We start from the raw sequence: 15,462 nt of genomic DNA on the forward strand, positions 1-15,462 counted from the left end.
ATTGGGAAAATAACGCCCCCTATCGTCTCTCCCTGTGTAACGGCACCCCATTGGATTAGACTGATGGGGGGGGGGAGGGGGGGTCCAGTTTCCTCATTTTACTTATCCGGCAAGTCATCTGAAGAGACCGAAATGATTGCCGGGCCGGAAAACAACGTGGAATACATATTTACAGTACCCAGCGCTGAATCAATAAACGCGATCGATATTTGGAATGGCGATCAGGAATTGGAATAATCTTTTTGGAGAACATCTGATATGAGGTAAGGAATCTATTTTACCAGTCTTGGGGTAATCGGATATGTTTTCACCTTTATATCAGCGTTTGTCCCATGTGTGTGTGTGTGTGTGTGTGTGCGCGCGCTGATCAGGAAATGAAAGAATAGATTTTTCAGATTGCTTCTCTAGCGTGCATAAGTACACATATACTATCGATAATCTAGCGTTTATTTGAAAACTATTCATAAATAGGCCGAAAAATGACAACGTTTTTTGTGTATTCCAGAATATTCCAGTAAAGGGCGTTTATCACGGAATCTTAATATTTTCCTGAAACTTTCAAGAAAACGAGGGCTTTTCAAAATGCTATAAAACGGAAATGAACCGATTAAAAAAACAATCCGTTTCGACAATGTTGACTGAAAACAAGTCATTGATAAGCAACGGGCAGATTAGACACATAGCCATAATTTAAGACAGTTTATGCGTTTAGAGCGCTATCATTGAAGTGGGTGGTGGCATTCAACAGGGGTAAGGCGCAGCGCATTGCTGGTAATCAAAGTGTTAATGTTGCTATACATCAGACCAGCAATACATCATCCGCACTGAATTGTGATCGCCACGCCTCTTTTTTGGGAGGAAAACAACTCCGGGAATAAACAGGGATTAGACAGCATTTGTTCATAAACTACAACTTTAGGACAAATCACAGGGATATAAATCACATTAACCCTTTCACTGCCACACGACAGAAGGTTAACCCTTTACTATCACACAACCGACGGTTGCCGTCCAGGCTACCAGGCGACCGACTACCAGGCGACCGCTCTACCTCCCGAGCCACTGTTGCCCCCATGTCGCCCCCATGTCACCGACCACAGTGAAGACCGAAGGAGCCTGAAAACAGATAAAACCTCACTTTTCACAATGGTGTGAACGCTCAATGGTGGCCAATGTTGAAAAGTAATTGCTTGACTTAACATGATGCACTAACAAAACAAACGTTTCAAACAATGTAAGCATTTTGCCGACACAGGCCAAATACAATGGCAGTCAATAGGAACAGTGTCAGTGTTTCCCCCAAGAGTAGGCGTGGCCGCAAAAAAAGGCAAAGTACCCGGATGTGCCGGTCTGATGTATAGTTACAGGTCGGGTAGCGGTGATTAAACTTGAGATGAACTATGTGTGCATTAAATGGTTTTAACGCACACATGCCGGCCAATCAGAAAAAAGCATTCACCCAGACTATGGCATATGATCAATATAATAAATGTTTTGTCATTAGAACAATTGAGGATCAAGGAGTGAGGATGGAACACAAACAAATACTTCTTTCCAAGTTCAAGTTAAAGTACATTCGAAGGCTTCAGACATGTATGGCAACTATTCATAGAAATAGAATAGATACTGTATGGCTCAGATGAATGAAAACATAGACTCACTACCCTAGCAAACACAGCAATATATGCTACTCAAAATACACATGGTAATTGTAGCACAGATGATTAAAAACACAGATTACAACCCTAGTAAACACAAACAGTATGGGATACGAGACACATTTACATACATTTACATTTAGTCATTTAGCTGACGCTTTTATCCAAAGCGACTTACAAGTTCTGTACGACAAGACAGCAAGAAGGGTACAACTCTATCAGCTGAGTAACAATGTTCATCAAGTGTTGCGTGTTACAGTGTAGGTTAGTTTATTAGGACAAGTGCATGACAGTAAGGTTAGTCAGGGTTAGATTTTTTATTTTTATTTTTTTTTAATCATTTCAGATAGTGGTTGAAGAAGTGAGTCTTTAGTCGACGGCGAAAGATTGGACGGGATTCGGCTGTCCTAACTGGGATGGGTAGTTCATTCCACCATTGTGGGGCAAGGACTGAGAATAGGCGGCTTCTCTTTGATGACCCTCCGGGAGCTTGGATAGGAGTAGGTCTGAGGCGGCCAGAAGATGCAGAGCGTAGGGGTCTTGAGGGTGTGTAGTTAGAGACCATTGACCGGAGGTAGGCGTCAGCAGTATCATAATAAACATACTAAACTGACTTCCGGTTACTTGGGTTGGGTGGCTGCTTAATTTTTAAGCTCCTCAACAACTTCACAATTCCTACTATTACCATGGTAATTTCATGCCGTACGTTCATATTATACTTTGTAACAATGTCCAAACAGAAAGTGAAGACGACTGGAACTCTAAGGATAAGGATTTCATCAGAACTTTATTACGCGAGGAACTTGAAGCTAGAACGCTGAAATGAGCTAACAGGCTCGACTCATTCCAATCGGAGCTAGCGACCATGACCATGTGGCTCACGACGGTAGAAGAATAGATAACTACAGTTAAAAATGACTCTGAGACCAATTCCTCCTAAATCACTATCATACGAGATAAAATGCATCTCTATGAACAGAAGGTGGCGGACCTAGAGGTCCGAAACAGGAGATGTAATATCCAAGTTTACGGTTTACCTGAAAACGTTGTGGGTGACGCACCAATTCAGTACTTGGAACAGATGATCCCTGCATGGTTCCCATCCATCGATCGTCCGGAGATTGAACGTGCCCACAGGATCTTCAGAGGCGGCCCCCCAAAGGAGGGAGAACGTCCCCGCGCCTTCATCTTCTGTTGCCTACGTTTCGCTCTTCACCAGGCAGTCCTCCGGGAGGCTAGGAAATGTCCACCCTCTGTAAACAACCATGCCCTCAGATTTGCAGCAGACTTCAGCGATTACACCGCCAAACGCTGCAGAGCTTTTTCACAAGCTATGGCCTATGCACGCGAAAAGGGCACAGAGGTTTTCCTTCTTTATCACGGCACTCTGAAGATCAGGATAGGACAGGCTACCCGCCTCTTCACCTCACCGTCCGAGGCGTAACGTTTCCTGCGGTCCAGCGCCGGTCCGACACCAACGGTGATGTCAACGTGCACCGAGGATATCCCCTGCCCCTAACTCTGAATGGCTATGTACGAGGCTTGCATAATTCTCCGGATACCCAAGCTAACACTATCGTTACCAGACATCTACCACAGCCTTTTGGACCAACAGGACGGTAACGCTCAAGTTTTATCATTATTGTATTATCCCAGCAGCGGGTACGCTTATTGACTCTTTTTTCACGGTTAAGTCAGACGATCTTTATTATGTCGCCTTCACATTGAACTTCGTATACATCACCCCATTGGTGCGTGATGTGTTTTCTGTTACATTATATCTGGCAAGGTTTGTATGGTTAAGATACAGGAATATCCTTCCACTTAACGCCCCTGCAAAAAAAAATATAACCCTCCCAGAAGAGATACCTATGGTAAAACACTTTAGATGTTTGGGAGTGGAAATATTCCCCACCATAAGACAAACGGTGAAGCACAATTACATAAAAATCCAAAACAAAATCAAAGACGACCTTGATAGGTGGTCAAAACTTAAAAACTCAGTACAGGCACGGATATCAATAGTTAAGATGGACGTACTACCTAGAATCAACTTCTTCAGCTCAATGCTACCGTTACCCCCTCCAGAGGGTTACTGGAAAAAATTACACTCCTCCACATACAAATTTATTTGGAATAACAAACCACCACGTATAAAAAGATCCACCGCACAGAGAAACAAAGCAGACGGTGGTATGGCATTTCCAGATTTTTTTCCACTATTTTAAGGCGTACACTTTAAGACCATTGACAACATGGTTTGATCCCCAAGCATTAGTATCCTGGAGAAAATTAGAAGAAAATATAGTAGCCCCACATAGACTGAAGGACATAGCATACACTAAATTATCAATTAAGCAATGCGAACGAAAATTTTGCCCCATAATTACTCATGCGATCCGGATATGGCGTGAAACACACAAAAAATATTCTAACCCACATAAATGGCATAATCATACTCCCTGATTCAATAACAATGCACTATTGATTGGAAAACGACCTATAAGATTCTCTATATGGGAAAAGCAAGGCATACACTCATTTTTAACAAACAGGGTTTTTGTAGTTATGAAGAAATACGCAAAAAATTTAATCTCACAGAGTCCACAATTTTTTTTTACACACAGTTATTGTTATGTTTGAAGTCTCACGGTGTTCCATTAAAGATACCAATTGAACACCACAGATACCACAAATTCTTCTATGAAAGAGAGACATCGAGAGGTTTTGTTTCAGATTTTTATCATCAATTACTAACGTCCTCGTATGAAACCCTCCACCTAGACTCCGTCTGGAGGAGGGATATACCAGACCTGGAAAGTGATTTTGATTGGCAAATGGCAAGAAGCCTGGGCAAATGTTCGATTTACATCAAGGAACCCATCAACAAATAAATCTTAACTATATTCACAGGACATACTTGACTCCTATAAGACTGAAAAAAATGGGTCTTAAACAAGACTCCAAATGCTCCTTATGTACAAATGGGGACGAGGGGACATTTATGCACATGTACTGGGACTGCCCACCAGTCAGTTAAGATATTCTGGAAAGAGGTGACCCAGCAATTATCAAATCTCTTAACTCTGAATATACCTGTACACCCCTCTGTATTACTGCTGAATGATGTTTTTGAGTGTGCAGTACATCCACAGCTAAAGAGACTGGTTTTATCGGGTATCACAGTGGCTAAAAAGCTGATAGCATCAAGATGGTTCCAACCGGAAAAAATGTGCCGAAAGGTCTGGATTATTACATATCTCGATGTGATTTATCAAGAAATATCTACAGCAAGAATTTGGGGTCTCAATGAATCCAAAATGACAATGTGGTTAGAAGTGGTGGAGAAAATAAAAGCTAGCATATAATGGTAGTGTCTGGTTAGGAGCGAGGGATAATGGATGGATTATCCAATGGGGGGTCCGGGAGGGGGGGGGGGTACGAGCTAGAGCATATGTGTGTAGGGTATTAGATAGCAGGTATTGGGGGTATATCCTGTATAAGACATTTAACTATATGGTGATTTCATTGGATGTGCACTGTTAATAATGCTTGTATATCTTATCGTGTGTTGTCATGTTTGTTTATATGTTTGTTTAAAAAAGAATAAAAAAATTAAATAAAAAAAAAAGGAATTGTGTTGTTGTTGTTGTGCTTGGTCTTGAGGCCAACTGATGTTTTATCGGTATCGGACTATTCTACTAGTGGGAGGGAGGGGGAGGGAATGGGGTTTGTTGAGGGAAGGGAGAGGGAATGGGGTTTGTTGATTTTTATTTTTAATTTTTTTTCATTCATCTCGCTCTACTTTATTTTTGTATAAGATCTTAACACATGAATATGGGGCTCTTCTACTCTTTGACTCCAGACGGCCTACAGACAATTATACAGCAGCTTTTTTAGATTATGGCTAATTTGAATGTCTTGATCTGGAATACAGGGGGTCTTAATGCACCGCACAAACACATAAGTGTGGTATCACAGCGGCTAAAAAGCTGATAGCATCACAATGGTTTCAACCGGAAAAAATTTGTTGGAAGGTTTGGATTCTTACATATCTCGATGTGATTTATCTAGAAATATCTACAGCAAGAATTTTAGGTGTCAGTGAATCCAAAATTGCAATGTGGTTAGAAGTGGTGGAGAGAATAAAAGCTAGCATATGAATTGTAGTGCCTGGTTAGGAGCGAATGATAATGGATGGATTATCCAAGTGGGGGTCCGGGGGGGGGGGGAGCGAGCGAGAGCATATGTATGTAGGGTATTAGATAGCAAGTATTAGGTGTATATCTCGTATAATACATTTATTTAAATGGTGATTTCATTGGATGTGTACTGTTAATTAATGCTTGTATATCTAATTGTATGTTGTTATGTTTATGTTTATGTGTATGTTTAAAAAATAATAAAAAAAATAAATATAAAAAAAAAACACTATGTGTACTAACTCTTTTAAAAAGAAAAAACGTGGACCTTGCTTTACTTAACATATATACGATGCACATTTTTATAATGAACTCACTACTGTTATGTTGGAACTTCCTGACTACTCTTTTATAGTAGTAGGGGGAGTATTGCACAGTGCAATACTCCAATTCAGCCATAGGCAATTCAGCCGTTGTGTGGGGGGTGCTGTTGAGCGGGCCTGTGACCGGACCTGAAAGCGCCCCTGGCTCTGCGGCTCTGCAGCTGCATGCTATTCGCAAATCCAGCATGAGCCAGCTCCCGCTGCAGCTGTCGTTATCAGAACACTACACACATATCATAATGTTTACACTGCAGCAAACTGTAGTTGATCACCAGGTATGTTTTATTAACGTAGAATAATTCATATATATATATATGCGCGCACTGACAGTCGGCTAATTGACATTTCCTGTGAAAAAAATTAAATCCTCTCGTCCCGTTTGCGTACCAAAAAATATTTCTGTTCGTCCCAAATCAATATTTGATCGTCCCCAGGACGACGGGACATCGTTAGTCTCGAGCCCTGCAAGGAACGTCTCTCAAAACTGGTGGAATTAGAAACGCAGTATGCTACCCTAATTTCCTCACTACAGAACAATTATTCTAATCGATTGGACCTTCAGATAAAAGTAGTGAAAAAAGTAGGGATGCTCGATATTGGCTTTTTTACCGATACCGATATACCGATATTGTCCAACTCTTAATTTCCGATACCGATATCAACCGATATCACATTTTAATGCCGATATTGGCCGATAATATCGGTAGGCCGATAATATCGGACATCATTTCTATAGAAATGTAAAAAAAAAAAAAAAAAAAAAATTATTATATATTTTTTTGAAAACCGATACCGATATTTTCCGATATCACATTTTAATGCCGATATCGGCCGATAATATCGGTAGGCCGATAATATCGGACATCCCTAGAAAAAAGAGATAAACTCCATTTTAGGACAACAATCTGAATTTCAAATGCATAGAACAAGACAGCACTACTTTCATGGCTCCAGACCGTCATCTACTAGCCATGAAGATACGTGCCAGTGAGAAGTTTGCTGATATCCCATCCATTAAGAACCAACAGGGGGAGGTAACCACTGACCGCAAAAAGATTAATGATACATTTCGCTCTTTTTATTCAAACCTGTATAAATCTCCTTCACCATACCTGTATCTCCCTCTGTGTTGCTTCTGAATGACATGTCTCAATTGCCGACTACTACACATGTGAAAAGACTTATTCTTGCTGGCCTCACAGCTGCCAAGAAGTTGATTGTCACACGATTGATACACCCAGGCAAGCTCTGTCTAAGTGTGTGGATCCTCACTTATCTTGACGTGATCTACTTGGAGATATCCACGGCATGTGTGATTGGGGCCAGGGAGTCTAGTACTGCTGTCTGGTTGGCTGCTGCTATGAAGCTGAAGGAGCGTGTATAACCATTGAATACTGTAAATGATGTATATGCTGTACAATAACTTGTGGAAAGGTCCTGGAATGGGGAGGGGGGGGGAGCGAGCGAGTATTTCTGTCCTTTTTATTTTAATTATTTTTGGGGGGGTGGTGGAGGGTGGGTTCTGCTCGTGGGTTATTTGTTTTTTCTTTTTCCCATGTGTGATTTTTTTTGTATGTCTTTTAAAAAAAATTATCACAAAAACATAAACATACTAAACTAAGAGACTAAAAGCATGTGTGTGTTTTGTGTGTTTTTGTGGTTTACTGAGGACAGTACTTCAGATGTCAGGGTCCTTTCATGAATATTTCAGCAGAGTAAACCAAGTTTACACAGAGCAGCGACCCACAAACAAACCCCTTCCATGAATAAAGCATGAATCAGCCCTCCCTTTAGTTAAAAGTAGAACTGTGTGTGTGTACGTCTGTGTGTATCAGTGTGTGTGTGTTTGCGTGCGCGCGCGCGTGTGTGTGTACATGCTTGTGGTAAAGGTAATACATGCGTCATAGTTACCAGTGGGGTGGGTTTGGTACCAGTGGGGTGGGTTTGGTATCCGTGTAGTGCATTTGGTAGCAGTGGAGTGAGTTTGGTACCAGTGGGGTTGGTTTGATACCAGTGGAGTGGGTTTGGTACCAGTGGAGTGGGTTTGGTACCAGTGGAGTGGGTTTTGCACCAGTGAGGTGGGTTTGGTTACCAGTGTGGTGGGTTTGGTACCAGTGGAGTGGGTTAGGTTCCAGTGTGGTGGGTTTGGTACCAGTGGAGAGGTTTTGGTTCTAGTGGAGTGGATTTAGTACCAGCAGGGTGGGTTTTGGTACCAGTGGGGTGGGTTTGGTTATAGAAGGTATAGAGTTGAGGAATAGGCCCTCTCTGAAGCCTGTATACCAGAAAGACACTGTTATACATACATGCTTACAGAACCCATTATGCATCTGTATGCAACAACACAGGAGAGAAGGTTCCGGTGAGATTTTATCGCATGCCAACCAGTGTTAATTTTGTCAATTATGACTAACGATGTTCGTCAACTAAGCTTTTTTTCATGATGACAACGAGACGTGACGTCACGTTAATGGCGACCATGTGACACTAACGTGACTAAATAATTCATGCAATATCATTGACAACAACTGACGACACAAAATGTAGTTTGCAATTTTGCTTTATCGTCAAGACTGTTTACTTGCTAGCTAACAGTAGCTCGTTTGCAGACAGGAAAGTAACAAACATAATTGTCCGTGCGGAACCCTTATCCCCAACACACTGTTTCGTGTGTAGGGGGGCACCACTGTTATGCTGTGGGTGTTGTTTCCCAGCGGGAGATATGGGAGGACGGAGCGCTACATTATGTTTTGACCCACCACAATAGAACACACATAGCTTACATAACGATAGGAAAACATACCTGCCCTCCGTCGTCATGGGAAAATGTAAGATCACTGGTCAACAAGACAGATGAACTTTCGGCCCTGGTAAAAATCCAAGTGGAATACAGAGTCCAGCTTGCATGGAAATATCCCAGACTGTGGAGGTGGAACTGCATGGCTATCACCATGATGCGATCATGGATGGATGTGCATGGCTAACAACAGCTAGCGCCTGGCTAACTCCATCGACGCCCGGCATGACGCTGAAATATTCCACCTCCCAGCTGCTGGTTTTCAACAACTCCACCACTCCAGCGTGCATCACAGCCATAGGACAGCTTGGACTTCTACGCCGACCCCGGTATATCCACCGAAGCACCCGCAAAAAGTGTGTATTCTCAGTATGGTCCTGCTACGATTCCTTCCATCTGGTCCCCAGCTGAGCGCGTCAAACCTGTGTGACCTCATCAGGCCACTGGCACACCTGGAAGTTGTAGCTACCCCTCCCCCCTGAGAAAACACAGCACTAGGACAGATGGGAAACGTGGAGTGGATCACAGTGTACTCCGGCCCCTGCAGAAATACACCACCCCACCAACAGTCAAGATTGAACTTTTTAATTTACAAACCCTCAAGGGAAAATCCTCTCTCATCCATGACCACATTTTGGACAAAAAAACTTACCTCATGTGCCTTGTTGAGACCTGGCACCACCAGCCAGGGGTCTATACATCCCTCAACAAGGCCTGTCCTCCTGGTTACACATACCTGGAGAAAGCATGCAGCACTGGTAGAGGTGGTGGTTTAGCCATCCTGCACAGGAATGACCTGGACCTGTCTCCCCTCCCTCTGCCTGCACCTTCTTCATTTGAATGTCTTGGATTTAAATGCAAACCCCCCTCCACTATGACAGTACTACTCAACTGAGTGGCGAGACTAAACACAACAAAAAAAAATTATTTAAATTTTTTAAGACTAAATAGAGACTAAACGAAGACTAAAATGCTCAGACCTGTCGTTGACTAAAACTGACTAAACGAAAAATAAATGAAGATGACTAAATATGATGAAAACGAAAAAGGAGCATTTGACACATGACTAAGACTAAAACTAAAATGAAAATAGCTGCCAAAATTAACACTGATGTCAACAGGTAAATGTGGTTCCGGAGTCCTTCCTCAGCACTAGTCTGTACAAGCCCTGAAATAAACACTCCACAGGGCACAGAGAGCAGGGGCACTTATTATTTTGCACATCATGTCACACACATCCAAAAACTCGAAATAGTTCTGCACACATTTGTTTCAATGCGATGTCATCACGGATGTTGAATTCTCGTGTCGTGTTAATTACAGCTCCATGAAATGATGTAGATGAAAAAATAGCAATACCTCGTCTCATAGGGACTGCTACCTTATCATTTCATTGAGCTGTACTTAATACAACACAAGGATTAATGTCCCCGATGACATCACTGGTGGTCATATTCAAACTCATTTACTTGCAAATACTGTCAACTGAGTTTTTGGATGTGTTTGAACTTGCCAATGAATAGTCAAGGAAAACCCTGGTCACTATCACTACCTTCACAATGGGCGTACAGTGCCTCATTGCTTGTTTTTAATTGGAGAATCCTGGGTACTGAGTGACGAGATATTCCTGTTATGGGACGTACTTCCTCGCGTGATGCGTTTCCTGTCCGTCCGCCTGGGTCTCTATTCTTAGTCGTGACCTCATTATCAGCTGTCTGCACAGAGAGACACGGGACAAGACAGGACATGCAGTGGAGATGGAGAGAGAGAGAGGGACAAGGAGGAGAAGAGAGGAAGAGATTGAATAGAGACAGAAAAAAAGAGAAATGGCTGGAGACTGAATGTTCAGAGAGAATATGGAACAGACATCCATCAGTTATCTCTCTCTTTCTCTTTATCCCTCTCCTTCTTTCTTTCTTTCTCTCCCCCCCCCCCTCTCTCTCTCTCTCTCTCTCTCTCTCTCTCTCTCTCTCTCTCTCTATCTCTCTCTCTCTCTCTAATGACCTCTGTGCCTCTTTCCCCTCATCAGGGGAGTGAAAGCAGTCAGTGTGATATGAGCTGATATCAGCTGTGACATGATTTAAATGATTTAGTGGAATAGTTCTTTATTCACTATCCATCATTTACCCAGAATAACCACCTCCTCTCCACTCCTTTCCCCCTCTCCTCTTCTTTTATCCTCTCCTTTCCTTTCCTCTCCTCGCCTCTCATCCTCTCCCCTCCTCTCCTCTACTCTCCTCCCCTCTCATCCTCCCCTCTCCTCCTCTCCTCTCCTCACCTCTCATCCTCTCCCCTCCTCTCCTCTCCTCTACTGTCCTCCCTACTCTCCTCTCCTCCCCTCTCATCCTCTCCACTCCTCTCGTCCTCTACTGTCCTCCCTACTCTCCTTTCCTCCCCTCTCCTCTCCTCTCTATTTTGGGTCTACATGTCTATCTTTCTGTCCTTGTCATAGGTGGATGAACAGGCTGGGGTTAGCTGCTATTGGTTACACACCTGATGACAAGGTGCCACGCCCTGATGAAGGTTAGTTTGATTTAATTGGTTCATAATGATCGTCTCATGACATTCGCCTATGGATAGTTAACATTGTGTGTGTGTGTGTGTGTGTGTGTGTGTGTGTGTGTGTGTGTGTGTGTGTGTGTGTGTGTGTGTGTGTGTGTGTGTGTGTGTCCTAATATCAGACTACTGGAGTGAAAGTGATCAAGATGAGGTTGATGGCACGATGACACTGAAACAGGAGGCGCCCTCTTCTCTGTGTGATACCTACCACCGCACGCCATCGGTGAGTGGAAACACGTCACACACACATGCTTACATATGTACATGCGTATCTACACACAGAATCCTTTCTCTGCAATGTTTCATTATAATAGAATATCTGATCCTAAAAGCTGCAGCATGTTTCAGACGAGCAGACGACACAGCTTTCAGCGTTAATAAAACATGGAGAGTAGGGACGCTGGTCAGTTAGCAGCCGAGACCAGCGCTCCTCTCAATAGACCTGTTCGCTGTATACGTCAGACTCTGTGTGCACGTGCATCAAGGGGGCAAAAGGAACGTAATCCTGGTCAGAACAACAGGACAGACTACAATATATTTACATTTGTTAGCCATGCTGGCGATCTAAACAATCAATCCATGCCAAAGCTAGATATGTAAAAGGTTGAAAGACTCACACTAACAGCCATGCTGATTTGGCTAAATTTCATCCAGCCGTTTTCGTTTGAAACAACTTTTAGTCAGGGAGTGTCATGGTTTCTCCTTAGAGCCCCGTCGTACTTTTTTAGCGCAGCAGCTCGCACAGGTAGGGGGCAACTTAGTCACGTGACTCGGTTGGTGTTTCTGATTGGCTCGAACGCGGTACGTTTGTATACAGCGAACAGGTCGCGTCTATGCCGCCAGGTTCTAGTTAAAGGCTGAGCCTCTAGGGGGCAGCAAAGACCATAGGCACACCACAGCCCCAGAGAGAGACTGTACTGTAACTTTCATATGCCCTAAAATGATTCTGTATGCATATCATGCTGCTAGGTATGTTATTCTGAAAGTGCTTTTTATCAAATGATACGCAGCTCAACACCTCAATCATAGTCATATAAAACCATGCCATTCCTGGAGTGGCCATTGTTACTCATCTACCATTTCACTGCTTTCTCACTCTCATCCTTTGGTCCCTCTATTCTCCTGCCTTCCTCTCCTCTTTCCCTCCTCCTTTCCCACTCTCTCTACTTCCTATCTGTCCTATACTGGCTCCTCCTCTCTACCTCCTTCTCGTTTTGTTCCGATCCTCCTCTTTCCCTCCGGTCCTTCCTCACACCCCTCCGTGTACCTTCCTCTTCCTCACACCCTGACCGCCTCTCCCCATACCCTCCTCTCTTCCCATACGCACGGCAAACACCCACCCCCTCCGTCCGTCCTCCAGACCCTCCTCCTCCATAGCTACGACCAGCTGCCCCGTTCGGTCAGCTCTGTGAGCTTGCTGCGCTCCACTCCCTCCCCCCTCCCTCCGCCATCGGCGATGAGCGCCTCCACCTCCCCCGTCCCCCCACAGATGGTCTCTTCCACGTCCCCTCTCCCTCCTCAGGTGAACTCCTCCAGCCCGTTCCCCGAGGCCAAGCACGGGCGCCACTTCTCCAGCGAGTCCACCCACTCCCACTCCTCCGCCGAGGACCAGCGCGGGGACGGCATGGGCACCGGCAGCACCAGCACCCACTCCTCCGGCTGCCGCTCCTCGCACCGCGAGCGCCGCTCCTGGCAGGACCTGATCGAGACCCCTCTGACCAGCGCGGGGCTGCACTTCCTCCAGACGGGACCCGGGGAGGGCGAGGGGGGGGGCTACGGGCTCCGAGAGGGGATGATGGGGGGCGTGACGGGGGAGATGGGCATGTACGGGGGGCTCGGCAGACAGGGCGTGTCTCCGGAGAGACGCCGGCAGGCCACGTTGCCCGTGCGGAGGCACCACGCCGCGGAGCGGGACAGGGAGCGAGACGGGCCCTTCCCCCTGGAGCGGGGGCCACACACGCACTCCCACACGCATCGGCGCTCCCACAAGCAGCGGAGCCAGAGCCTGCCCAGGAACAGAGACCCGCGGCCGGGCAAGCTCCTCCAGACGCCCGCTCGCATGGAGGAGAGGAGCGAGGATGAGGAGGCAGAGGGACAGGCTGCAGAGATCAACGAGGCAGAGGAGGGTGAGGAACTAGACGCACACACATGCACACACATGCACACACACTACACAAAGTAGTCTACAACTAGTACATCAGAAGGATAAACTGTACCCTACTGTGTATAAGCCCACTATAACTGTACCATATTGTGTATATAAGCCTACTATAACTGAACCATAAGCTGGTAGTGTTTCAGATTCTTTCATCTTTCTAACCCGCTGTTCTCAGACCTGCGGGAGGTACGACCTGAGGCCCGGGAGAGAAGGGTGTCTGAAGGGAGGGAGCGGCGTGTGTCGGAGTGCCGTGAGCCGGAGCCCATGGACGGCCTGGAGCAGCTGTACCGGGCCCTGGAGCAGGCCAACGTGTCGGCCCTGGGGGACCCCCGGCCCTGCAGCCGCCAGGAGCTCAGACGCTGCTTCACCCAGCGAGCCAGAGACCCGCTGCTCAATGACAGGCTGCACAGGGTCCGAGCCCTCCGCAGCACGCTGAAGGTACTGCACGCAGGCACGCGCAGGGCTGCCACTGAGACAAAGACACAGTAACCCACAGAGTACAATAAGTATAATTAGAGCTCCATTATACTTTTAGCCAGGGGAGTGCCATGGTTTCTCCATAGAGCCACTTTTTTAGTGCAGCAGCTCGCGTGAATATGAATTAATTGGTCAGGCTCTATTTTTTACTAGAGCTAACTTCAACTAAAGACTAAAGAAATTCATAGTTCAACTAACAAGAGACTTCACAAATTAAAGTAATCTAAAAGTTGACCGAGGCAACTTCGACTAAATCGACTATCAAGGCAGGCGGCCCAAGTTGTATTTTTCTTTTTTGATAAGATATTCCTTTATTGATCCCCTTGAGGAAATGCGGGCGTCATAGCAGCATAGGGCAGGGGGGTGGGGAGGTACAGGTATGGGCAGGGTAAGTAGTAGAAAGACATAAATATAGGCAATAAAATTGTATCTGAATATAAAAATATGAGGAAAAATAAACCGTGTAAACAAAGGTGTAGATGCGGGTCTGTATGCCCTATCGGTTATATTATACGTTAGAATAAATATAGGCAATAAAGAACTTGAATATGAATGTATAGTATACTATGAGTAAGAGTAACAGTAAACAGAATACACAAGGTACCCTCACTGGCATGATATAATACGTCATGTACAGTATAGCTATTCATCCCCCACCCTGTATCCCCCCCCCCCCCCCCCCATGCTGCTTTGACACCCGAATTTCCCCCAAGGGGATCAATAAAGGATCATCTTATGTGTATCAGTCCGTGCAGGTTTGGTGGTTACGACGAGTCAGTAAGAGGTCAGACGTGCGTTGTGCAGTAACTCCCTGGTGTCTCCTCCTCTCTGTCCCCACGCAGGCCAAAGAGTCCGAGCTGGCGGCCATCTGCACTCTGCTGGAGGCCCCAGGCCTCTGCTCCCAGGGCTTCAGAGAGTGGAAGCTGTGGCACAGTGAGCTCTATTCAGACATCTGCCAGCTGAGCCCTGCGGGCACCAACGGCCAGGACGATCTCTCCCCACTGGCCGCGCCGCTCATGACCCACACACACTCCTTCATTGAGACACACGTGTGAGAGAGGAGGAAGAAGAGAAGAAGACTGTATACACACACACAATCACACACATACAGATACAGATACATACACACACACGCACGCACACACAAACACACACACATCTTCGTGTTAGCTCAACCCTCTTTCCTGATCACAATCCCTGAGCACGTACATTCACACAGACACGGACACATATACACACACACACACAGACACACATACACACACTGTAAGATGTGTAAATATCATGGAGG

At 45.3% G+C, this 15,462-nt stretch overlaps 1 protein-coding gene across 1 annotated transcript in view; it reads left to right on the forward strand.

The window, feature by feature from the left end:
- LOC311243244 (connector enhancer of kinase suppressor of ras 2) overlaps nucleotides 1–15,226 on the forward strand; it is a gene marked incomplete at both ends in the record, with an annotated part of 192,895 nt that extends 177,669 nt beyond the window's left edge. Inside the window, 5 exon segments of the mRNA XM_084332391.1 lie at nucleotides 11,430–11,500; nucleotides 11,659–11,759; nucleotides 12,897–13,662; nucleotides 13,870–14,132; nucleotides 15,014–15,226. Of these exon segments, the coding sequence (XP_084188517.1) occupies nucleotides 11,430–11,500; nucleotides 11,659–11,759; nucleotides 12,897–13,662; nucleotides 13,870–14,132; nucleotides 15,014–15,226 (1,414 nt within the window).
- Nucleotides 15,227–15,462: the final 236 nt, after the last annotated feature.

This window comes from Notolepis coatsorum, assembly GCF_963971535.1.
Source record: "Notolepis coatsorum genome assembly, chromosome: 16".
NCBI classification, from domain to species: Eukaryota; Metazoa; Chordata; class Actinopteri; order Aulopiformes; family Paralepididae; genus Notolepis; species Notolepis coatsorum.